The 25,745-nt window shown below is 41.1% G+C and overlaps 2 protein-coding genes across 9 annotated transcripts in view; one reads left to right on the forward strand and one right to left on the reverse strand.

The window, feature by feature from the left end:
• Window positions 1-5,604: 5,604 nt before the first annotated feature.
• On the reverse strand, window positions 5,605-16,057 carry MTCP1 (mature T cell proliferation 1). Of its 4 annotated transcripts, XR_011647939.1 has the most exons (8): window positions 15,723-16,057; window positions 15,466-15,610; window positions 10,010-10,161; window positions 9,726-9,896; window positions 9,593-9,644; window positions 9,143-9,505; window positions 8,001-8,068; window positions 5,605-5,711 (listed from the first exon to the last, which is right to left on the reverse strand). XR_011647939.1 is itself a non-coding variant. In XM_071213160.1 (7 exons), exons 4-6 carry the CDS (start codon window positions 10,112-10,114, stop codon window positions 9,597-9,599), a joined length of 324 nt encoding a protein of 107 aa, XP_071069261.1. In that variant the 5' UTR covers window positions 10,115-10,161; window positions 15,225-15,355; window positions 15,466-15,610; window positions 15,723-16,057; the 3' UTR covers window positions 8,618-9,505; window positions 9,593-9,596. The 4 variants fall into 4 exon arrangements, 3 of the variants coding, with proteins under 3 accessions (XP_071069261.1, XP_071069262.1, XP_071069263.1); XM_071213160.1 differs by lacking the exons at window positions 5,605-5,711; window positions 8,001-8,068 and adding an exon at window positions 15,225-15,355 and having other exon boundaries at window positions 8,618-9,505; XM_071213161.1 differs by lacking the exons at window positions 5,605-5,711; window positions 8,001-8,068 and having other exon boundaries at window positions 8,618-9,505.
• A 116-nt stretch (window positions 16,058-16,173) lies between these two features.
• Window positions 16,174-25,745, forward strand: part of BRCC3 (BRCA1/BRCA2-containing complex subunit 3) — a 138,075-nt gene continuing 128,503 nt past the window's right edge. For 2 of the 5 annotated variants that reach the window (XM_004479147.4, XM_058290983.2), the window contains exons 1-3: window positions 16,174-16,419; window positions 17,065-17,081; window positions 17,853-17,907. In XM_004479147.4, the coding sequence (XP_004479204.1) occupies window positions 16,297-16,419; window positions 17,065-17,081; window positions 17,853-17,907 (195 nt within the window). In that variant the 5' untranslated portion in view covers window positions 16,174-16,296. Of the gene's footprint in view, window positions 16,420-17,064; window positions 17,082-17,819; window positions 17,908-25,745 lie in introns of all 5 variants that reach the window. The other 3 variants (XM_023584824.3, XM_023584825.3, XM_023584823.3) reach the window with 3 other exon arrangements.

Raw genomic sequence — 25,745 nt, forward strand, 5'->3', positions numbered from 1 at the left:
AGGTATCTGACTTTCCCCCTTTCTCCCTTTCTCTCTTTCCTCTATCTCAGGGCAGCAGCAAAGCTGCCTGAGAGGTCCGATAGGAGATTCACATGGGTACTTTTTGAACCAGCTCTGCACAGAAAACAATGACTCTTAATTTCCAGAGAGAGAGCACCCACACCTCACCAGGAACTCCAAGTATGCTATTGGAAGCTTGGAAAACACCTCCTACAGTCCCTTTCCTTTAGGTGTGCTACTGCAGGGCTTGTTGATTTTCTGACTCCAGCTTCTCCCAGACCAAGTTTCCTATCAGAGGGCATTTAGGTAAATTGGGCTTTCTCAGCAGATTCGCCATCCTTTCTTCCCAGGCTCTCCCCAAGCCAGCTGTTATGCTTCTCCAAGTACACACACAAAAAAGGGGAGGGGGCCAGAAAATTGAACCCCCACTCGCCTGGCCCCGAATCGCTCTGACTCATGGAGTCATTTCAAAACGAGAGTGCTAGGGCAATTCTGGACCTCCGGGAGCAGTGGACTCGGGAAAGGGAAGTCCGTGACACTGCAGACTCGGGGTTTGTAGATTTGTAGAATGCGGGCTACGGGGGCTTAGGGGACACGGACCTGGAGACTATGCATCTGAGGATCACGGGGCCCAGGAATGCTGCCACATAACCGACAGTTCTCAGGGAACACTGTGGCCACCAGCCCTAGGGAGAAGGTCCCACTTCCCCACAGCTTCCGACCTCCATGCTTGTAACCTGCAATTCTACCTTTAGCAAGCACTACTTCTGTCACAGTCTCTGCAAATCGACATCCATACACCTCCTGCCTTGCATGCCACTGAAACAGCCTGCTCCAGCAAGACTTCAACCCCACTCACCTGCTTCTTTGCAAGAGAGACTGTGAGGTGCCCTCACTCAGATGCCATCTTGCCATGCCCTCTGATTCCTTTTTGAAGAATGATTGATCACAGTAGCATATGGAAAACTCTGAAGTCTTACAGGAAAGAAAACTGTTTATTATTGTGTGACCTACCATACTGCAGACTTGTGTGACAACAGAAACCTTTTTTTCATGTTACAGCAATTTCTAGAAACACTTTGAGGAACACGGCTTTGAAGAACAGTTGGTGTCAAATAACAATGTTATTTAAATGAACTACAAGGATCTATCAAAATTTGTTCCTTCTCTTGTTCAGAAAGTCCTTTTTTTCCCTTTTAGAGGCAGTAACTGTGGTTACAAATGTATTCACACATGGCTTGTTGGATACTGCCTCTTCTTACTCATGAAGTGAATGGCAACAATCAACAAACTTCCTTTAGCAGCTGTGATGGTTAAGTTCATGTGTCAAGTTGGCCAGGTTATGGTGTCCTGTTGTTTGGTCCAACAAGCACTGTTTTCTAATTATTACTGTGAGGCTATTTCATGTATTTATATCATCAGTAAGTTGATTGTATCTATGGCTGATTACATCTACAATCAACTGAGGAGATTGCCTTCAACAATGAGAGATGTCTCATCCAATCAGTTGAAGGCCTTAAAAGGAGAAGTGATATTTCAGCAGTGAAAAGAGAGAACTTCCATCCCTACTTCAGTCATCCAGCTTCCTCTGGGGAATTCAAAAACCTTCATTGGAGTTCCCAGCTTGTGGGCTGCCCTACAGAAATTGGACTTGCCCATCTCCACAGTTGCATGAACCAATTCCTATAAAATCTAATATGATATATATATATATATTATTCATTCTTTGGTTCTGTTTGCCTATGACCAATACAGATTTTGGTACCAAGAGTGTGGGGTGCTGCTATTGCAAATACCAAAATGTGAAAATGTTTTTTGGAATTTTAATGGGTAGAGCCTGGAAGAATTGTGCACTGTTTGATTGAAAAGGGCTAGATTGCTTTGGAGAGACTGATAGTAGAAATATGGACATTAAAGGTACTTCTGATGAGGGCTTAGAACAGGGGTTCCTAACAAGGGGTCCGTGAGCTTGAAATGAAATTAAAAAAAAAAACAAAACTATTCTTGTGGGGATGTGTTGGTGTGGGTGTGATATGTTTATTAAATAATACAGTATCATGTGGACTTAGTAAGGGTCCATGGTTTTCACCTAACTGGTTGTATTAGTCAATCAAAGGGGTGCTGATGCAAAGTACCAGGACTCTGTTGGCTTTTATAAAGGTTATTTATTTGGGGTACAAGCTTGCAGGTACCAAGCTCTAAAGAGTCCAACTCAAGGTACCATAAAAGGTACTTTCTCACCCAAAGTCATTTGCCACAAGTTGATGCAAGATGGCAGGTGATGTCTGCGAGGGTTCAGCCTTCCTCCTTCCTGTTAAGGCTCTGTGGGCCCAGGTTCTTCTGATTTCAGCTGTACGTTGGCTTAAGGCTTGTCACTCTCCCCAGGAATCGTTTTTTTCTGGGCTCAGCTGCTCTGTTCTCTCCACTAGGTCAGCTGTAATCTATCAGGTTTATCTCTCCTCCCAGGGCTGTCTGCTTCCATATGAGAGTCTATTTATCAGCCCAATGGGCTAGGACTCAACACTGAGTTGCACTCTAATGATGTGGTTGGATCAAAGCCCTAATATCAACACTTTAATCAGATATCTCAGGTGAATCTAATACAATCAAAGGGTTATCACACCAGAGGAACAGACTAATTTACAAACATAATCTGTATTTCTTTTTGTAATTCATAAATACTGTCAAACTGCCACAGTAGCCAAGGGGTCCATGGAACAAAAAAGTTTAAGAACCCCTGCCTGAGTAGGAAATGATGAATGTGTTATTGGAAACTGGAGGAAAGGTGGTCCTTGTTTGAAAGTGGCAGAGAACTTGGGAAAATTGAGTTTTGATGTCAGATGGAAGGCAGAACTTGAAAATGATGAATATTGTATATTAACAGGATATTTCCAAACTAAATGTGAAAAGTGAAGCCTGGTTTCTCCTTGCAGAGAGGAAAGAAAGGGATAAGCTGAGAACTGAACTGAACACCTGGGCACAAAGACAACAGAAACTCTGAGCTTCTGGAAAGTGAGTCCCCAGAGAATAGTGCTCCATGTGAGGGTTTAACTGGACATGGAACCAGTCAGCCATTTCCATGCAAGTCAGAATTGGAGGTGCAGTTATCCAGGAATGATCTGTGGAAAGTACTACTGTCTGATGCTATGAACCCCTGTAAACTGCATGCAAAACTGATGTTATTTCCAAGATTTGTATGCAAGGAACCACTGCTAGCCTGGACTAAAAGGAATGGAGAAGGGACAAATTGAAGGAAGAATGACCCCAAGGGCAGAATCATGGAAGCCAAGGTCTGGACCCAAGACACCTCCTTGGGCCAAGAGAGTGAGCCCATCCATGTATGTGGAAAGGGTGAATCTGCCCCAGTACTCGGAGAGCCTGGGCCTTCTGCCTTGTTGTTCAGGAAGAGTGTTGCCACCCCAGTGCTCAGAGAGGGTAGAGCTTGTGCCCCGGGGATGGCAGAGAGTCTGGATGCCATGCCAATACTTGGAGAGGATAGAGCTTTCATCCCAGTGTTTGGGGAGCACATGGCCACTGCACAAGTGCCTGGAAGGAGTGAAACTGCCACTTCATCAGGACTGGAGGACAAAGCATCATTTCATAGACGACTATCAGAACTTGAATTTTGATGGAGCTTGCCTTTCAAGATTGTTTGGGACCTGTGACCGGTTTTCCTTCCATTATTCTCCCTATTGAAATGGCAATTTTTTTCCCGTGTGTGTCTCCATTGTATATTGGGAGCATATAACTTTTTCTCTAGGTTTCACAGGTCCACAGACAGGAATTGTGCCCCAGGAAAGACCACACCCATAGCCAATTTTGATGAAACTTTGTAATCTGTACTGTTTCTGAAATCACTTAAGTCTTTTGGGATATTGTGATAGAATATATCTTGCATATAGAAAGAACATGTCTTTTTGGGGTCCAGAGGGTGGAGAGTGGTGGTTTGAAGCTTGTACGTGCCTCAGGAAAAACCTGTTCTTAAAACTAATCCATTCCTGTGGGTGTGAATCCATTGTTAAGTAAGACCTTTTGATGAGGCTACTTCAGTTACTGTGTGGCCTAGCCCAATCAGGATGGGTCGTAATCCTATTACTGGAGTCCTTTATAAGCAGAATGAAATTCAGGCGAGAGAAAGCCATGGGAAGCAAGAAGCTGAATGTCAATGGAACCTGGAACAGAAGGGCAAGACCAGCATATGCCTTGCCACGTCACACAGAAGTCAAGGATCAGCAGGAGCCAGCCCCAGAACACAAGTCTCTTGGAAGAAAGCATTACTTTGATGATGCCTTGATTTGGGCTTTTTCCCAGCCTCAAATGTGAGTGAATAAAATTCCCATCATTTAACCTGATCCATTTCTTTTTTTTTTTTTTTTAAAGATTTATTTATTTATTTAATTCCCCCCCTCCCCTGGTTGTCTGTTCTTGGTGTCTATTTGCTGCGTCTTGTTGCTTTGTCCGCTTCTGTTGTCGTCAGCGGCATGGGAAGTGTGGGCGGCGCCATTCCTGGGCAGGCTGCTCTTTCTTTTCGCGCTGGGCGGCTTTCCTCACGGGCGCACTCCTTGCGCGTGGGGCTCCCCCACGCGGGGGACACCCTTGCGTGGCACGGCACTCCTTGCGCGCATTAGCACTACGCATGGCCAGCTCCACACGGGTCAAGGAGGCCCGGGATTTGAACCGCAGACCTCCCATATGGTAGACGGACGCCCTAACCACTGGGCCAAAGTCCGTTTCCCATAACCTGATCCATTTCATTGTTTTTGTTTGAGCATCCTAGGAAACTAAAACAGCAGGCTTATATTGGCATCATCAGAATTCTCCACAACAGGTTTTGATTATAAGGGTATAACAAGTAGATAAACCACCTAAGGAATTCTAATTCTGCTGCTGCCTTCCTGACTTCAAGTGAATTTTTTTTTCAGTTGCCTCATGATAAATTAGGGATCATTAAACATTAGGAGAGTAATTTCTTTCCTACCACTCACTGAATAAATATTAAGTACTTTCTTCTGGCTAGGCACTGTGTTGGGGATATAAAAGTGAAAAGAGATGGTCTTACCAGAATCTGGAAAGACACTTTGCAATTTGCAAGATACTCTGAATTACTGGAGGCGCAATACTTAGCAAGTAGGTTGGAGGAAACTTGGGATTAATTTAGCACTTCATCTATGAAAGACTTACATGATTGTGATGCTGGAAGTGGTTGTTCTTTTACCTAACATACCTCATCTAACTTTAATTTATGAATGGCATTAGTAAGCTGGACTTAAATGGTAAAGAGAACTCATTAAATAACTATATCTAATATTGTCTTAATATATTTAGTACCAAACCAAAAATGTTTGCTTCAACAGGTTTATTTTAGCAGCTCAGTTTTATTACATTCTACATATTTTTCTTTTAGTATATGTCTGTTTTACATAGATGCATATTCATTATCTTTTATAGTTGACGTTTTCATTTGTTATTTGCTGCTACCTGGCCTGAAGAAAAAGAGTCAGGTAGATAAATAAAACTTGCTGGGTGTAAACTTGGAGCAGCATTTAATTTCTCAGGAGAATGTTAGTTTGATGCAGACTTTAGTTTCAGCTTTTCTTCATCTTCTTTTTCAAATCCTGAACAGACGAGAGATCTTCCCTTGGGATACTGAGCACAACACTTACGCAGTTCTTGGATGACAGCCTGACACTTAGATTCCATGTAGTTGTTGGCTGAAAAACAGACGGGCAAACCCTAGTCATGATCTCATAGGACGAAGGTCCAAGGACTCTTACATCAGTGCTTCCCAACCCTTTTCACTTTCTTGTAGGCTTGGAGATCTGGAAGGAGAATACCCAAGCCCACTTATTTTTTTCTGATTTAGAGACCTGCCATCAGGGTAATTTGGGAAAAAAACTATGTTTTACATTGAAAGGCATTTTTCTTTGAAGTTGAGTTAGTGGCTTCTATGCCTTTGGGTTTTAACCTTTTTTCCCCTTTGGTCACCAATCCCTTTTATGAATTAGATGAATTAGAAAAATGCAAGTAACTCACATGTTATTTTGCATAAAATTTAAGTGTGCAAAGTAGCTGGACCTCCCCTACTGAGTTTACACTTCCAGTTTGTATATCCAGGGTTGGCAAACTGCAGCCTAAGGGCCAAAGTTAGCCCAGTTTTTAAAGCCTGTGAACTAAATTTTTTTAAACATTTTAAATGGGTGTAAGTAAATATACAAATACACACACAAAATAAGTAACAGAGACCTAATGCCTCCAAATCCTAAAATATTTGCTGTCTGGGCCTTTACAGAAAAATTTGCCAACTCTTGCTATACATGGACTCTAAGTTAAGGAGGACCTGACATAAAAGTTCTAGGTCAATTGCAGTTGATTGTCCCTGAGTCCCTCAGTGCTGAGATGAGGTGTGGGCTAGTTAGCTCCTGAGAGGAAAGACAATTCTGACCAAAAAAGACAGTATAGTTGGATGGTTAGAAGTCTTGTCTTAGAGCCAGACAACCTGGATTCAAATTCCCACCATACCACTTACTAGTTATCTGACCCTGGGCAAGTTATGTGACTTCTGTGTCTGGTTCCTCATCTTCAAAATACTTAAGGATTAGAGGATTCAATGATTTAATATGTTTAGAGCTTTTACACTAGTGCTTGTCATCCAGTAGGGGTTTTAATATTAACTCTTTTTGTAATTCTGGCCCTCAATCTGTGGGATGTAACCATCCCTTTTTAATTTGATTCTCATTCTCCTCTGGTTATGGGTTGTTATTTCAAATCAGGGAAGAATTAATTTTGGAGAAGAAATTAAATGTGAAAAACATGTTTTCTTTTTCTCAAAGGTGGAGGGAGGGAAGAAAAGGATAAATAAAATGGCATTATACATTTACATTTTAGATTTATCTAAAGGATTTTATAAAATATTGCTCACCTCATAAAATGAAAAGTCTAAGAATAAAGTTAAAAGTCAAAAGAAATATAAAACAATGGTTTTCTTTGGTGGTGAGTCTTTAGGGGAAATTTGACCATTTCTTCTTCTCACCTTTCTATGTTTTCATGCGTATCCATCTCCATCTATTACTTTACTAGAGGAAAAAAAATGACCCAAAAGCCAATTTTCAAATTAGGATACCTTATAGCTTTTTCTATTTGCTTCTCTGCCAATAATCATTCACTGACTTAAAAAAAAAAAAAAACTCCTATAACATTTGGTCAAATTCAGCAGCTTATTTAAAACCAAATGGACAAATCACATCAAGTATGCTTTAGTTGAAATTCATTTTTGCCTTTAAGAGCTAGTTGCTGACTTTGGCAGCCTGAATTCCTATTATAATTCAAACTCCCTTCTGCAGTATTGCTCTCAAAACATGAGTTTGTCCCACCACAGTAAAGTATAACCAACCCACTTAAAAGTAGTCCTTTTTTTAAAAGTACTTTGCTTAGCTCAGTGCTTTGCAAGTCTCTCTGTACATTAAAATCACCTGGTTAGTTTTTCACAACCATTCCTGCCTAGACCCCACCTCTGGGAGTGTGATCTAATTGTTCTAGGCAAGTTTTTAAAGTTCTACAGGTGATTATCATGTAAAACCAGAATTGAGAACTCCTGGTTTAGATCTCATTACCGTTTTTTTTGTTGTTGTTTTTTGTTTTTTAGGAGGTACTGGGTATTGAACCCAGTACTTTATACTTGGGGAGGAGGCACTCCACCACTGAGCTACATCCACTCCCCAGTGAGAGCTGGTTTATTCATTTGTTTGTTTTTAGGAGGTACCAGGGACTGAACCTGGGACTTCATACATGGGAAGAAGGTGCTCAACCACTTGAGCTACATCTATTTCCCTCATAACTTTATTTTCTGCATCTTTGGTGATACAATGAAGGAAATCTTCAGGATAAATTACAGAACTACTATATTCCAAGAGAGGAACTATTATAAGATGCTAATAAAAGAACAAGTGGTCTTTTTTAGTTAAGAGAACTTGGAAAAATGCAAGAAACATTTTATATACTACCTTGTAAACATTTCTGTATTTCACAGGCTTGTTTCTGGCACGGATCCTTCTGTGGCATATCCAGAAAACTAAAACAAGAAAAATGATTTTTATTTTGCTTATTTTCTCCTCACAAACCCTTTAAAGCCTCTCTACATGGAATTTTCTTCTGAGACAAGCAAATGCCCTTACAATTGCTGGAAAATAATTACACTAAAAATACTATTTCCATTTATAAGACAAATCAACTGTATTTTTATATCATTTCATTAGATTTGGGAGATTTAGCTTTATATGGGGGGAAAAACTTCAAATTCAATTGAACTGTCTTTTATATTGCAAACCATTATTAGGCTAGAGGAGCCCACAAGCAGCATGGCACTTGACACTCAGGAGGTAGCATGGGTCAAGAGACTGACTCAACTCTGCAGCCTGACAGGTCTGGGCCCAGTGCCCAGCTGTTACATGCAGAAACAGCCTTGGTAAATTATTAGATACCTTGAGCCATTTTCCTCATACACATGTGTAAGTGAGGATCATACCTACCTCAAAACATTGGTGGAAGGATTAAATTTGATAAAGTATATAAAGTACTTAGAATATCACCTGGAAGGCAGTAAGGACTCAATAAATGGTAGTTATTACTTCCCAAGATTTTTAAAAAGGTAAAATTACTTTTAATGTATATACACTGTTAGGGCTACCTTAACTCAGGAAATTCTTTACCAGGTAGCAAATGCTTTCCTAGGAATCAGCAATATTTTGGTACTATAATTACTTCCTGAGAAAGATGCCAGTTAAGCAGTTCCTACAGAAACCAGCTTATTTAACATATCTTCAACCAGAGAATGAATTTAAGTTCCCACAATTTTGATCAGCAACTTGTAATAGTTTGAAGACACAATTCAGAAAGGAAAAAGGCCTAGGAGCCTTTGTAGCTATTTTTTTCAATGTGAGTAATCTCTTTTTTTTTTTTTTTTCAGAGCCCCCTAAGTTCTCAAAAGATCCAAGTTAGGTCAGTACTGGGATGGGAAACACTGGAGCAAAACCTAGGATATTTACAGGATGGGAGAAGGAAAGGCAGGTGAATTGTTGCAGGGCAAATAAGCAACAAATAGATGTTGATGCTGCTAGGAGCTGCTCTCTTCTCTCTAAATCAGTACCAAGTCCTTGGTGATCAGGGCATCTGTTCTGTAGCAGGTGCTGACTTTTGTGGGATTCATCACATCCCAGTTCCAGCCAATGATGTCCATTAAAGGTTCTATGGCAATTTCCAAAGGAGTCAGTTTCAAGTTACGTATCCTGACTAAATGCTTTTGTTGACTTTCTTTCTGCCTGTGTAACCCTCTCTCTGCAGTTTCATTTGCAGTATTCTTCATGACCCTTCCTAAACTTCTGTGTTCTTGAACAGTTTTCAACCCACTCCCTCCCCCCAGGCCCAAGGGTGGGTGCACTGCAGTGGTGGATGAAGTAATTGCCATATATTGAACAGAACAAATGAGCATATCTTCCTAGAATCCCAGCACCTGGAAAAAAAATAAATCATTAAAATCACCACAACCAATATTGTAAAAAAGAAGGGGTGGGGGTGTGAGAGAACTATAAATACATACCAGGTTAATCATCAGGTAAAAGCTTAAGCAACAGTTCCTGTACTCCCCTGACCTGTCAGAAAAAGAAAAGTTTATAGAGTACTCTGTTGTAAGAGTTCCAATACAATGGAAAATGATTAAACAAAATGTGTACCATTAAATGATGCTGAATCTGCCACAAGCGAGAGTTGTTATCCATGTAGCGCTGCTCAGGGTACAGTTGCCACATTAGAGGTAGTTGGGAAGTAAGAAGGTGACTTGGCCTAGCTGCATCACCTAAGGGAACCTGAACTTGCTGGACTCGTGCCCTTAGGAAACTCATCTCCTAAGGAAAGGAATGATCAAAAATAAAACCAAGGGCTTCAGAATATTGAGACTGGATAGAAACCAAGTTGCTTGACAGCAAAATAAAGAAAAAAGTAAATTTTTAAAAGTTACCTCTTCCACGACAGCAACCCACGTGCGCTGGTATTCATCACGGTAGATACCCTCTCGGTGAACCCAGAGGTGATCGGGTGGAGCCCCCACATCCTCTCCTGCCATTCTGGGCTTTGGGTTCCAATTCTATCCCTGCTTTTCTCCACCTAAGCCTGCAGCACCCGCGCACAGGACACAGGTGTGACTTTTTGGGTTTGAGTTAATTCACCAGTGAGCTAGGTGACCTGGTGCTAGCAACCATCAAGCAGAACCAAATCTAATCTACTCACGCAGCCTAAATAGAACTGAAGATATGAGAAGCTCTCTGCAAAACAGTTGAAGTAACACCCAGGCAGAGCCTCAGGCAATGCTAACTGGGAAGCACTGAAGGATTCTGCTAGATGAGTTCTGTGAAAATGTAGAGCAGAACTAGCACTATAGAAAGCTCGGCAGTGGTCTCTCATTCTTTGCATTCACAAAGCAGTGTCTGGCAAAATGTAGTTAGCAACAGAAAATGCACAGGGGTGTGCCTAAGGGCACACTTATTTTGGCAGGAAAGCAGTATAACAGACACAGACACACGCATGCCATATTCCCCAGTTAAAAGCCATTTCCAAGCAATTTCCATTTTGAAAGGTAAGATTCTGAAGGTCAAATCCTGTGCATGGCTTTCTAAATTGAAATACTTTTTTAAGGGCAAAGGATCTATTTATCAGTTTACTTAGAAAGGTTACTTATAGAGGCTAGGCATTTCCAGAGGGGGTTTTCATGTCAGCAAAAATATTTCAGGTAGTTTCATGGAATTTTTGAGCTGCAAAAGACTTGAAGACTTGAAGGGGATAATTGTGATTCAGAGCTGAGTGAGAACAAACAATAGTTATCCATTTAGGTTCCTGTTTCATTTTAACAAAGCTTCAGGTTGTTATAGGAGCCCATTTTTCAAGCAGCATATTTAAATTCTATTTCCCAAGCCAGAAGGCCAGAAAAGCCCCTCTGCCTTTTGAGAAGTGTAAAATAAGCACACCTCCTGGCTTGTTCGGATGGTCAGGCAAACTGTCCACAATGCAGACTCAAGGTCTGACTCCACTGGCGATTGGTTCCTGTTCTCTGCCCAGTTCGCAATCTCATTTTGGTACCTCAATAAAATGACATGCATTTTGCACAAATGAATTTTTTGGACCCCATTTGTGGCATCATAGTGCTACTTTTGGCATAGCACAAATATGGCGCTGTAGGATCTGCCCCACAAAACAAAGACCTCCTATTCCCATTAGGTGGCCATTAGGTGGGAAAGGGACTTCAGCACATCTCGGGAGGTTGTTAGACTCTCAATTTGAGATTGTCTATAGCAAATCAGAGGCCAGAATGCAGTATCATGCAGACTAATAACCTAGCTTTTAAAAGTAGGGAGAAATAAGAACTAAATGAGCGAAACCAATATTTCTTTGAGGACAAAAATCTGAGTCTGATTATTTTTCTTAATGCTGTTAATTTACCTTCCCTAAATTTACTTTCCCTAAAAGGAAAGTAGAAGATATTTATAGATTTAAGAAATGGTCTGGTTTCAGTGAGTAACTTAAGAGCATCATAAGTATACACCCACTGTATCCTGAGTGGATCTGACTCTGAAGCCGGGGTAAGCTCCAGCCCTATATTTTCACATGAATTTGCTCTCTCATTTCCAATTCCTCTAAAATGGAACCCATTCTCCTTTAACCAAACCCTGCTTTTTCTTAATGGCAACAACAACCCTGATTCTGAAGACTGATTCTGGAGTTCTCAGTCTTCTTTCTCTTCTTCAGTTGCTACATCCTATCATCAGCAGTTCCTATTGTTTCTTCCTCTGAAAAATGTGTCAGATTGGCTTTGTTCTCCATTTCCATTTCCACCCCATTCCCTATCAAACTACCATATGCCTGATCGTCTGATGTTGTAATTCAGGGGTTCTTAACTTTTTTTTGTTCCACAGATCCCTTTGTCAGTCAGGTGAAATCCCCGGACCCCTTACTAAGCCCACACTCTACTGTGTATTATTAAATAAATATATCACATCTGCACATCCCCACAAGAATGTTTTTTTTTTTTTGGAATTTCAATTCAAGCTCACCGGCACCTTGTTAAGAACCCCTGTTGTAACTGGTCTCAAGTCTCTTCCCCCAGCCAAACAATTAAATTTAAAGCCAATAAATTAAAGTCAAAGCCAGTTTCACTTTCCTGAAGCAGTCTCCAGTTTAAGAATCTATGCTGGTTCCTCCTATTCCTCCTTTAATGAGTCCAAATTCTTGTTAGGTCCTGACCCTGCCTATTGGTCTTATCTCACGTCTTACTCTCACCAGCTATCATCACCACTACCATTGTATTTGGGACAAACTTTATCCCAAATACCAGGCTAATTTCTAGCTCCAAACCCTTATTCTTGCTTTCCACATGCCTAAAATGCTTCCTTAGGCCCCTCTGCCTATCTCAGTACTATTATGGCATACTCTACATATCTGCCTCCTCCATGAGAACTTTTTTAGAAAATTCTTGCCGCTTATGACTACTGTAGCATTTATGTCTAAATTTCATATTTTGGCCCTTAATTATAAATCGACTTGCATATTTGCTGTCTGCTTATTCCACAGATACTATGTCCCTCAAAATACAGTGTTGTAAGCTCTTCAATAGCAGGAATGATCCAGTACTGGGCACCCCAAATCTCAAATACTAGTCAAACAATGTTATTTTAAGTGGGTGGATTACGTATGAAGGGTAGGAAGCGGAAACAAAGGAAGGCCAGGGTGATGGTTATGACTGGCCAAATGTTTACATGGTGGAGACCGATTATCTAGGTGTGAACCTCTAGCTGTATATATTTTTAAAACCATTTTTTTTCTCCATTTAGCAGATACAGTTGTTCTGGCTCTCTTCCTGCCTAGGGCTTTGAAAAGAACAGATAACAAAGAAAAACCCAGTAACTGTCAATGTCAACATAAAATGTATTGAAGTCAGGGGTCGAGCACAAAAGACTTAAGTGTGACCAATAAATGATTGTGTGAATTTCTATGATCACTACAAAGAGGTTTATGAGTCACTACAAAATATTCTCAAAAGAAAAGTAGTGCAATACGCTGCTGTGGCCCAAAGGCCAACATGCTGAGCATCAGCAGCATGAGCCTAGGAACAAACCACAGCACATTATCCTGGACTTCTGTGCTCAACCATTTAGACATGGCAGGAAGTTCCAGAGAAAGGTAGCTGAAGTGATCAAGGGACAGAGACACTGCCATGTGAGCATGAACCCAAAACATCTTCAGTAAAGCAAAGGTTGAGTGAGAAGGATTAAGATCAAAGCCTACAAAATCACAGTTTGTATGACTAGGACACCATTTTCCTAAATATGATTCTTAGAACATTTGCCCCCAACATTTTCCTTGGTCAAGTAAGTTTGGGAATCTTGGAGTGTCATAAAGCACATTAGCATAGTAAAATCTCTGGCAAGTTATGCAGTAAAGAAACTTTATTTTGTTTAACATTTCCCAAATTTATTTGACTAGAGAACATCTTTCTTCACATGACATTTGTTCCCAAAAGAACTACGGTTAACTTCTTAAAATCTCAAGATAAACTTAGGTACAAAATGCAATACAACACAGAGAATGTAATAAACCTGTGGAACTCAAATCAAAGGAATAATACCAGCTGTAAATACAAATAGGCCCAAATAAGTGTTTAGGTGACTTTATAGCTTTATCATGCACATGAAGGCACTAAAAGAGATTGACACCATGGGGGTCACCTTGATGCCATGACCAGAGACCATGCTGGGCTAGATAGACTATTTCTTAGTACTTTGTAAGTTATGTTCTGAAGGGATGACACATAACAGAGAAAAGCTTCCTCAGGAAGTATATATAAATAAAACCATCATTTTTTTTTCCTTTACAGAAGGAATTCCTTTGCATCTTTTATAAAGTATAGATTTTCTTTAATTTCCAGGTGTTTAGCATTCAATAATTGAATGTACTTATTTGTAGTCAATTAATAAACTCACCCAATTAAAATGGGTGAAATTACCAATGTTTTATTGCATTATGGACAAAAATTCCAGGCTCTGGAGTCACCCTGGCCTGTGTATGAATCCTGAGTCTGCCATTTACTAGCTTTGTGACCTTGGACAAGTTAACCTGTCTCCACCTCAGTTTCCTGATGAGTAAAATGAGAATGAAGGAACATAATAATAAGTTATTTAGCATGTCCTATATGCTATATATGTATAGCCTCATTTAATCTTCATGACCACCCTTTGAGGTTGGTACTATTATTATTCCCACTTAAACATGAGGAAACTAAGGCAGAGAGAAATTAGGTAACTTGCCCAAGTCACACAGCTAGGAAGATGTGGACTCCGATTCCAGCTAGGGTGGTTTATATCCACAAGATATAGAAATGCTTAGTAGAGTGTCTAGCACATTATAAACTTGCTACAAATGTTAATGGTTTATTTTTCCACATCAATGAAACATTTAAAGCTGTAAGATGCAGCCGTCAGCATTTTAAAAGTTAATGAATGTCATCTTGGAATACAAGACTAATACCAACAACAAAATGTATTCTTCTTGAAGGTGCCTAAAGGCACTTCGTAAACTCAAATATCCATCATCAAAAGTAACAGAGACAGGACAGGGCATGCTAGCCACAAACAGTAACTGAAAATCATATATGGCATATAACTGAAACTTAAGGGCAAATTTAGATGGAACCAATGTAATTACACAGTTGAAAATTTGCCAAACTGTCATCATTCTCAAACTTAATCATGGAAAAATGTGCCATGTGATCCTTAAACATTATGTAAAAAGGAAGGTTGCTGGCATAACATATCACAGTTAGTTCCACTGGATGGGCGCCCTATCCATGGGAGACTTTGGTTGGAACTGACTTGGGAGAAAAGAGCAAAGCATCAACACCACTTCAAATAGCACCTTAGAAGGTTCCCTTTCCAGTACTGCCATCTCTGCCTGGCTTCCAAACTGTACAGGGACTAGAGGGGAAAAGAAACAAAACAAAAACGAAACAAAACAAAACAAAAAAACTAGAACAAAAACACAAGGATTGGCTGTGGAGGCAGTAGGGTATATATTTTTTCTTTGATTTAGAATCGTTCCTAAATTTCACGTGTAATTTTTAAATTTGGAAGTTAGAAGATCTGCACTTTTACCTTTGACACGTTTGAAATACCTTACAGTAAAATTACCTTTGCAAATCGTTTCACCATGTCTGTTACCACTGAGACAAGGCAAGCTGAAGCAACTTGTATTCTGGATATTTGATGTAATACATTCGACTTTTGAAAAGAAGCTCAAGTCCCCCCAATTCCCCTTTCCCCTACGAAACGAATGCATAAAACGTTTTGTAGAAAGTAGCTGAAACCAAGCTTAAAAGTGATACTTTTTCCGATACACGGTATCACTCTGCTTCTGCAAAGGGTTACTCACATGAATCTAATGTTTCTTGGGCTACTTAAATCGCCTCTAAGACAGCTGGGCCAAAACTTCTAGGCGCCCCACTCCCCGGCCAGGCCAGCTGGGGTAAAGACGTGAGCCCGGGGCGACCAAAGGGCATGCCGGGGCCGAAGTCAGCCTGAAATGAAGTTACGAGGGGCGGTCGGGTCACCGGAAGTGGTCCAGGAAGAGTTTGGCGAGATTCAGGGGTTGTGACTTATAAATAAAACAAAATAAAAGAAAGCCTTAACTGTTTTAGGACCGAATTTCAAAAGATCGTCCCCCTGGCGCAAGAGGCCGGCGCGAGCAGGGATCCGCGCCTCAAAGGCTGGTCCGCCGGAGCGTGTAGGCCGCGCAGGGCTCTCCTCGGCAGGCTGGCAAAATGGGCGCCAGGCTCGGGAGGCGCCTGACCGGGGCGCTCGGGCGCCGCTGTCAGACTACGTCAGGCTCAGAGACGGGGGCCCTGCCTCCGCTACCGCCACCGCGCCCCTACCTGCCGCTCCCCCCCAACCCGCAACCGCCCTCAGCCCCTGCGGCCACGCCCTGCCGGAACCGGCGCGGGCGTTTCCCAGGTGCCGCCGGGCGGGCCCCGCCCGCGCGCCCGCAGCCCCGCCCCCGCCTCCCCGCCGAGGCCCCGCCCCGCGACCCGCGGCCCCGCCCCCGCCTTCCCGCCGAGGCCCCGCCCCGCGACCCGCAGCCCCGCCCCTGGGGCCCTCTGCCGCGGCGCCCAGGCCTGGGCGGAGCGCCGAAGGCTCCCGGCGCTGGAGCACAGGCTTGGCCAGGCCGCAGTGGGCCTGAGGCGGACGTGAGCAGGCTCGGACCAAGATGGCGGTGCAGGTGGTGCAGGCGGTGCAGGCGGTTCATCTCGAGTCTGACGCTTTCCTAGTTTGCCTCAACCATGCCCTGAGCACAGAAAAGGAGGAGGTGATGGGCCTATGCATAGGGGAGGTGAGTAGGTCAGCTCGGCTGCAGTCCTGCTAAAGGATCCCAGGGTGTCCTCAGCGGGTGCCGGCAGCTCCCAGCTCCCAGAACTGCGGAGGCCCTGGACAACCCTCACTTAGATCCCCGGACAGATCGTTTTGATTGTCCTCTCCGTGAGCCTTGTTTCCTCTGGCTGGCTGACGTTTGTTAGGTTTCCTGCCTCCAAAGATTTATATAAGCGCTCGGGTGTCTTCGGTTTTCTAAGAGTTATTACCCCAGTGACCAAAAGTGCAAGGAGTGAGGCCAGGGAGACACCGTAAAACGAGGAGGACAACGGTGCATTAGTAGCAGAAGGCTGTGGTTAGAGCTCCTTGCTTCGCCGCCAGTCTTCCTGTTAGGAGAGCCGATGTATCGAAAAAGCATTTTAAATGTATCAGATCTAAGAGAGAAGAGGTTTTCAGGAACCAAAAAGTTTCCGCTGGGTTAGAGTTGCAGAAGGGTGAAGGAGGATAAGGAAATACACTTTAGCATTTTACAATCTAAAGTACCAATTCTCTAGTCTTTCATGCTAGTGCGTGAGAATGCATGGCCTAATTTTCATGTAATCTGTCTCCATCTACATCAAATAAGCATATTATGATCAATAACGTTTTCTGCTCTTTCCCACTGTAGTTGAATGATGACCCAAGGTAAGACTACATTTGTTTATTCCTATCTTATGCTTTTTATGTCATTGTAATCTCAGAAGTGTGACAATTTTGGTGATATTGTGTACGGATTGTATGCTAAATTACAAGTCAGGAGCTGCCTCAGTTTTACAGTTTGACTTCTATCCCAACCCTGAAGGTTGGTTTCTGCCTTATTTCCTACAAGTTTCAGGTGAAATAAGTATGACTTTATATAAAGAATATGGCTGGGGGCAACCAAGCTCATGAATGAACCTGTGAAAGTGCTTATAGGTAGAATTTTGTTGACTAAAATAAAGCCATGTATTTAAAAAAACTATCAATGTACTTTACATATGGTGCTAATGTTTTTTCCATTTTCTTGCTTGATATATTTTATGTTTTGTTTCTCCTGAAATGTCAGTGAGACACTGGTCATTTTCTCTGTTCTAGATAGTGCGCTTTTAAGAGGTATTTCCCCTGTTGGCCTTTTCCTGAACTATGAAGCATAGCAGATAGTATGTACTCCTCAAGCCCACCGCCTTACTTCCTATGATTCCAGTAGTTTAGCTTTGGCCGAGATAACTTTATGCACTCAGCCACTTGAAATGTGTCCCTATGTGCCTCTAATAGATATATGATTGCAGTTATAGGGCCTCAGTTTTACTTTCCCTCATCTTCCTTTGTCTCTGCTAAGGTTTCATTGCAAAAACTATTAATTGTGTTATTTTGCTTGAATTCCTTTTTATATCCAAACCCCAGTTCCCCCTTTTCCCCCTAATTTATTCCCAATAGGAGTGACTCAAAATTTGCCTATACTGGAACTGAAATGCGTGCAGTTGCTGAAAAGGTACGTGTGCTAGAATTTTGCATAATGGAAACTTGCAGCTGGGGAGGGATTCTCTGCAGTCTGCTGATAGCCAGGGGAATCCAGTTTGGGCAGCCTTACATTTGTGGCTGGGTAGTGTGTTCCTTCTAGTAAAATCAACTTATGAGTACTCACTAGGAATAGGACCTAATTTTTAGTTCTTTGTGGCACATTATTTCTAGATAAATGAGTAATCAACCACTCTTGACACCACCCTCCAGCCCTACTCATTGCTTTCAAGCATCTCTTCATTGCTACTTATGTTGGGTTATTTCTCAGTGCTTAGTTAACTTAATCTCTGGGTGACATTCTTTCTCCTTGAAACCCTATCTGGGTTCTCATGGTTTCTGCTGTGTTTCCCTTGATCCTCTCTCCTCCCTATTCTTTATAGACTCTTCCTCCTCTGTCTATGCATTAAATGTTGCTATTCTCCAAGTTTCTGCCTTGGTGGACTTCTCCTTCCGGAATGTCTTCCTCGGCAACTTTAGCTTCCCCATGGCTTTAGCCACAGGAGACATTGAGGTTAGACAGGTTTGTCTTCCACTCCTTACTCTGCTACTTACTGTAGGACTTTGGGCATGTTACTTAACATCTATGAGCCTCTGTTTCTTTACCCATAAAACAGGTAATGACAGCTACCAACCTCATAGCATTGTTTTGAGAATTAGATTTGGATAATGTATATATAGCACTTATCAGCAAAATGGGTATAATAACAGTACCAACCTCATTGGGTCATTGGGAGGATTAAGTAAGTTAATACATGCAAAGCATTGTTCCAAGTGCCTGATACATGACAAGTACCCAATAAATATTGGCCATTATGACTGTTGATATTGTGAATGCTCAATAAATGCTAGTTGGTACAAATTATCCCAAGCTCCAGAACTTCTTATTCAACTGCCTGCTGAATATCCAGGTGCAGCTAGCCATAGGTACCTTAAATGAACGTGTCCCAAACTGAAATTTTCTTCTTTCTCAAACCTGCTTCTCTGATATTCCCTCTACCACACTAGTTCCCAAACTTGGCTGAACATTGGAATGACCTAGGGATCCTACCTCTCTCCCTCCCTTCCTTCCTTTTTTTTACCACCTCGTCCCAACTACTATTTGATTTGAGGTCTTACCACTTTTTTCCTAGAATACTGCAGTAGCCGCTCCACTGGTCTCCTTGCCTTGAAGCCCTCTTGCCTCCATTCTGTTCTTCTCACAGCTTAGTATGTAATCTTTTTAGGACACATCTTTGTTTAAAATTCAATGGGTTTTTCATTACCTTTGGAATAAAGTCTCAGTAAGGCATTCAGACCCTTTATGATATCATTTGTTTGTCTCCAGCCTCAGTACCGTATTTTTTCTTCACAGGTATCCCAGTCCTAACCAAGATGAATTATTTCAGTTTCCAGATCATGCCGTGCTGTTTCTCTCCTCGTATCTGCTCTATGCTATGCCTGAAAGACTCCCTTCTTGTCTTCCTATCTCCTTATCCCTTGCAATTCATCCCAGGAGCCACCTATCTCCTTTAAGGAACCTTTTCTGACCCCTAGTCTAGGTTAGAGATCGTTCTCTGTACTGCACTAGCTCCTTGGACATACCTATTATAGTCTTCTACTGTCTTAGAGTTGTTTACTTCTCTGCCTCTCTTCCTAGATTGTGAGGTTCTCTAGAGCTATGGTTGTATCCTGCTTATCTTTGTATATTTAGGCCCTTACATAGGGCCTTGTATAGTATGTGCTCAATAAATATATATTGTATGAATGAACATATATCCTTTACAACAGAAAAGTAGTGACACATGCTCATGACCTATTGAGAGCCATGCCAGGGGTCACAAGCTTTAGGGCCAGATGGTAAATATTTTCAACTTTGTGAGTCATACCATCTCTGTCTCTGTGGCAGTTACTCAACTATGCAGATGCAGCACAAAGGCAAGGCATAATGAATGAGCAAATGAACAAGCTGGTGGACCTTGGTTTGCAGACCCTTGATCTATACCAACAGAGAAACAAAAGGAACCGGTTTTCATTACCTAAATTTCAAGCCTGAAAAGATGTAGAGGTAGATCTAGCCCAAATGGATGTGAACTCCTACTAAAGTACCTTCCAGGCACGACACAAGTGCCACGCAGGCCACTGCACCACATCACGGCCACATCCCCTTCTGCCCAGATGTGGCTGGCCTGCATCTACAGGGGCGCCCATCCGTCTCGGAGGTCCAGGGAGCATGGCTGGGGCCACCTCAGCTCTCAGTATTGTGGTAGGGTCTCAGGGGCGGGCAGGGTCAGTTGGTGCAGGGCCCCACCAGGCGGCTAGAGCCAAGCTCGCGGCCTGGGGAACTCCTGGAGGAAGTCGGCGCCCTCCTCCAGGCTCCCAGCAAGGTGAGAGTCCAGGGGCACTGAGCCCAGGAAGGGGACGCTGGCGTGCTGGGTCAGCCCCTTCCTGCCGCCCGCCTAGCCAATCTTGATGGCTCAATTTTTTTAAGGAGTTATTTTTATTTATTTATCCCCCCCTTCCCCATTGTTTTGTGCTCGCTGTCTCTTCTCTGTGTCCATTCACTGTATGTTCTTCCATGTCTGCTTGTCTTTGGGGAGAGAGTGTTGCCTGATGCCTTGATTTGGATATTTTTTTCAGCCTCCAAACTCTAAGCCTATAAGTTCATAAATCTCTATGGTAAAAGCCAACCCATTTCTTTTGGTATATTGCTTTTGGCAGCTTTTAGCAAACTAACATATAGCTATTTATATATCTTCTTTGGAGAGCTGTCTGTTCAAGTGTTGTGCCAATTTTAAAATTTGGTTGTCTTTTTGTTAATTTGAAGAATTTCTTTATATATTCTGGATATTAAACCTTTATCAGATATGTGGTTCCCAAATATTTTCTTCCCTTGTGTAGTTGTTATTTTACTTTTACTTTCATGATAAAGTCCTAAAGTGCAAAAAATTATTAGTTTTGATGAAGTCCCATTTACCTGTTTTAAAATTTTTATTATGTGTGCTCTGCGTATAAAGTGGGAAACCATTTCCTGACACAAGGTCCTGCAGATGCTTCCCTACACTTTCTTCTAGGAGTTTGATAGTTCTGGTTCTTATATTTAGGCTTTTGATAGATTTTCAGTTAATTTTTGTATAACTTGTGAGGTAGGGTCCTCCTTCTTTATTTTGCAAATGGGTATCCAGTTCTCCCAGCACCATTTGTTGAAAAGTCCATTATTCCCCACTTGAGTAGTATTTGTGCCCTTGTCAAAAATCAATTCACCATAAAAGTAGGCATTTATTCCAAAGAAATATCTTCTGTTTTTATTGTATCCACTTTAGCCTCACCATTCCCATTTACTATTTTTGACTATTTGTGTCCCTTATTCATTTTTTAAACCTATTTCATTACTGTTATTTTATATTTTTTATTTTTTATTTCTTTTTTTCAAAGATACATAGATCACACAAAATGTTACATTAAAAAATATGAGATTCCCCTATACCCCCCTCTCCCCCCACATCCCACTCCTCCCACATCAACAACCTCCTTAATCATTGTGGCACATTCATTGCATTTGGTGAATACATTTTGGAGCACTGCCGCACCACATGGATAATAGTTTACATTGTAGTCCATACTCTCCCCCAGTCCATTCAGTGGGTTATGGTAGGATATATAATGTCCAGTATCTGTCCCTGCAATATCATTTAGGACAATTTCAATTCCCAAAAATGCCCCACATCACATCTCTTCTTCCTTCTCCCTGTCCTCCCATGGCCACTGTCTCCACATCAGTGATACAATTTCTTCCATTGCTAGAGTCACAATAGTTCTATAGTAGAATATCAGTAATTCAATTCCATTGGTCTATATGACTGTCCTTGTGCCAGTTCCATGCTGTTTTGATTAGTCTGATTTTGTAATAAGTATTTTTACTTTGGCTTTTTGGGGCCACTTACCCTTCCTTATAAATTTGATTGGCTGTTTCATTGCTTCAAAAAAGGTTGTTGGAATTTTGATTGGGATTGTGCTGAATTTATAAATTGCTTTGGTTAAGATTGTCATCTTAATATTTAGTCTTCTAATCCATGAACACAGAATGTCCATCCATTCATTTAGGTCTTTGATTAATTTTGGCAATATTTGTACTTTGTGTGTGTGTGTGTGTAAAGTCCATTACAACTTTGCTTAGATTTATTCCTAGATATTTGATTCCTTTAGTTGCTATTTTAAATGGAATTTTTAATTGATTTTTTCCTTCTGATTGTTCATTGCTTGTATATAGAAACACTACTGATTTTGGGGTGTTGATCTTGTCCCTGTCACTTTGCTAAATTCATTTATTAGCTCTGGGAACTTTATTGTGGATTTTTCAGGATTTTCTGTGTATATCATCATGTCATCTTCAAATGGGGAAAACTTTTACCTCTTACTTCCCAATTTGGATGCCTTTTATTTCTTTTTGTTGCCTAATTGCTATGTCAAGAACTTCAGTACAAGTTGAATAAAGCACTGATAGTGGACATCCTTGCTTTGTTCCTGATCTTAGAGGGAAAGCTTTCAGTCATTTGCCATTAATTAGGATGTTAGCTGTAGGTTTTTTCAAATATGCCCTTTATCATGTTGAGGGAGTTTTCCTTCTATTCCTATTGTTACAGTGTTTTTATCAAGAATGGATGCTGGGTTTTGTCAAATGCCTTTTCTGTATCAATTGAAATGATCATGTGTGTTTTTTTCCCGTCATTCTGTTAATATGGTGTGTTATATTAATTGGCTTTCTTATGTTGAACCATCCTTGCATACCTGGGATAAAACTGCTTGATCATGGTATATAATTCTTTTAATGGGCTTTTGGATTCGATGTGCAAGTATTTTGTTGACAATTTTTGGTCTGTGTTTGTTAGAGAAATGTATCTGTAATTTTATTTTTTTTGTATTATCTTTAGCATTAGGGTGATGTTGGCTTCATAGAATGAGCCAATTTTTGGGAAGCATTTGTACAGAATTGTAGTTAAGTCTTCTTGGAATATTTGGTAGAAGTCCCCTGTGAAGCCATCTGGTCCTAGATTTTTCTTTGTTGGGAGTTTTTTAAAAAAAATAATTAATTAATTTATTTCTCTCCCCTCCCCCCACCCCGGTTGTCTGTTCTGTGTCTATTCGCTGTGTCTTCTTTGTCCACTTCTGTTGTTGTCTGCGGCACGGGAATCTGTGTTTCTTTTTGTTGTGTCATCTTGTCAATTCTCCGTGTGTGCAGCACCATTCCTGGACAGGCTGAACTTTCTTTCGCACTGGGCAGCTCTCCTTACGGGGCGCACTCCTTGGGCATGAGGCTCCCCTACATGGGGGACACCCCTGCATGGCACGGCACTCCTTGTGCGCATCAGCACTGCACATGGGCCAGCTGCACACGGGTCAAGGAGGCTCGGGGTTTGAACCGCGGACCTCCCATGTGGTGGACAGACACCCTAACCACTGGGCCAAGTCCGCAGCCTGTTGGGAAGTTTTTGATGACTGATTCAATTTCTTTACTAGTAATTGGTTTGTTGAGATCTTTTTCTTTTTGTGTCAATGTAGGTAGTTTGTGGTGTTTCTAAGAATTTGTCCATTTCATCTAGGTTATATAATTTATTGGCATATAGTTCATAGAGTGTTAAAGTCCCCTACTATTAATGTACAACCATAAATTTCTCCCTTAAAATCTGTTAGTATTTGCTTCATATATGTTGGGGCTCTTCTGTTGGGTACATATATATTTGTAATTGTTCCATCTTCTTATTGAATTGACTCCTTTATCATTATATAATGGTCTTTTTTGTCCCTTGCAACTGTTTGTGACTTAAGATCTATTTTATCCAATTTTAGTATAGCTACCTCAGCTCTCTTTTGGTCATACTTGCATGATATGTTTTTTCCATCTTTACACTGTCAACCTACTTGTATCTTTGACTTTAAGGTGCGTTTCTTATAGACAGTGTATAGTTCGGTCATGCTTTTTTCTTTTTTAAGATTTATTTTATGTATTTATCTCTCCTGACCCCCTCATTGTTTTGCACTTGCTGTGTCTGTTTATCTTCTTTGTTTCTTCAGGAGGCACTGGGAACCAAACCCGGGACCTCCAATGCGGGAGAGGGAGCCTAATTGCTTAAGCCACCTCTGTTCCCTGCTTTGTTGAGTCTCTCATATTTTTCTTCTTGTATCTCTTGTTGCATCATCTTGTCACGTCAGCTCTCCATACCTGCCCATTGCACCAGCTTGCCGTCCTGCTCGTCCTCTTTAGGAGGTACTGGGAACTGCTGCTCCCCGCTTTGTTGTGTCTCTTACTATGTTTTTCTTATGTCCCTTGTTGCATTATCCTGTTGTGTCAGCTTGCCATACTTGCCTGTCATGCCAGCTTGCTGTCTTCTTTAGGAGGCACTGGGAACTGAACCAGGGACCACCCATGTGGTAGGCAGGAGCTCAATCACTTGAGCCACACCTGCTTCCCTGGGTCATGCTTTTTTAAAACCTGTTCTGCTAATCTCTGCCTTTTGACTGGAGAGTTTAATTCATTTAAGTCACTATCGATAATGCACATCTTTCTTCTGCCATTTTGCTAATTAACATTTGTCTTATACCTTTTTTGTCCCTAACGTCCATTAAATCCTACTTTTATATTTATTTGGTTTTGTGTGTTGTATCATATTGAGTGCCTTGTCATTTCTATCTGGATATATTTTTCATCTGTTTTCTTTATGGTTATCATTGTATTATAATTTAACTCCTAAATATATAATAGTTATATTTGGTTTGGTACCAATTTTACTTCAGTAGCATGCACATAATACTTTTCCTATACCTTCTGTTCCCCCACCATTTTTTGTACTTGTTAACCACTTCTATCTTTGTGTGTTATATGTCCAATTGCATAGATTTATCCTTTTTTTCATTTTCATTTTAGCACCTATAGGAATTAAGAAGTGGAGTTGCATATTAAACCATACAATAAAATAATATTGACACTTACAATTACCCAATGGCTACCTTTACCCCAGGTCTTTATTTCTTTATGATTCTTTGAACCACTGTGTAGTGCAGGGGTTCTTAACCAGGGGTCTGTGAGCTTGAATTGAAATTAAAAGAAAAACAACACCATTATTCTTGTGGGGATGTGTTGGTGTGGGATACAATATATTTATTAAATATTACACAGTATAATGTGGACTTAGTAAGGGGACTGTGGTTATCACTTGACTGGCAGAAGGGGTCCGTGAAACAAAAAGGATTAAGAGCCCTTGGTCTAGTGTCTTTTCATTTCAGTCTGTAGAACTCCCTTTAGCATTGCTTGTAGGGCAGGTATAGTGGTGATGAACTCTCTCTGCTTTTGTTTATCTAAGAATGTTTTAATCTCTCCCACATTTTTAAAAGAAAGTCTCACTGAATATAATGTTCTTGACTGGCAGTTGTTTCCTTCAGCACTTTAAGTATTTCAACCCCATGTCTTCTTGCCTCCATGGTTTCTGATGAGAAATTGGCACACAGCCTTATTGGAATTCCCTTGTATGTAACATGTTGCTTTTCTCTTGCAGCTTTCAGAACTCTTTCCTTTTCTTTCCCATTGTATGGTGGGGTGTATTTATCTTCATATTTATCCTGTTTGGTGTTCTCTGACCATCTTGGATGTGCATATTTTCACATTTTGCTAAGTTTGGGAAATTCTCTGTCATTTTCCTTTTATCCCTTTCTTCTCCTTTTGGGACTTTGATCTTTCATAATAGATATATGTACTTGTTAACCACTTACATCTTTGTATATTGGTGTCCCAGAAGTGTCTTAGGCTATTTTCACTTTTTAGAATTCTTTTTATTTTCT

The sequence above is a fragment of the Dasypus novemcinctus genome, chromosome X, assembly GCF_030445035.2.
Source record: "Dasypus novemcinctus isolate mDasNov1 chromosome X, mDasNov1.1.hap2, whole genome shotgun sequence".
In the NCBI taxonomy this organism is placed as follows: Eukaryota; Metazoa; Chordata; class Mammalia; order Cingulata; family Dasypodidae; genus Dasypus; species Dasypus novemcinctus.

Coding starts and splice junctions, on each gene's coding strand:
- MTCP1 (XM_071213161.1), bottom strand. CDS start 10,114: ATGGCAGGAGAGGATGTGGGGGCTCCACCCGATCACCTCTGGGTTCAC. Junction 9,897..10,009: donor GGGTTGCTGTCGTGGAAGAG/GTAACTTTTAAA, acceptor TCCTTTCCTTAG/GAGATGAGTTTCCTAAGGGC. Junction 9,645..9,725: donor AGATTCAGCATCATTTAATG/GTACACATTTTG, acceptor TTTTTCTGACAG/GTCAGGGGAGTACAGGAACT.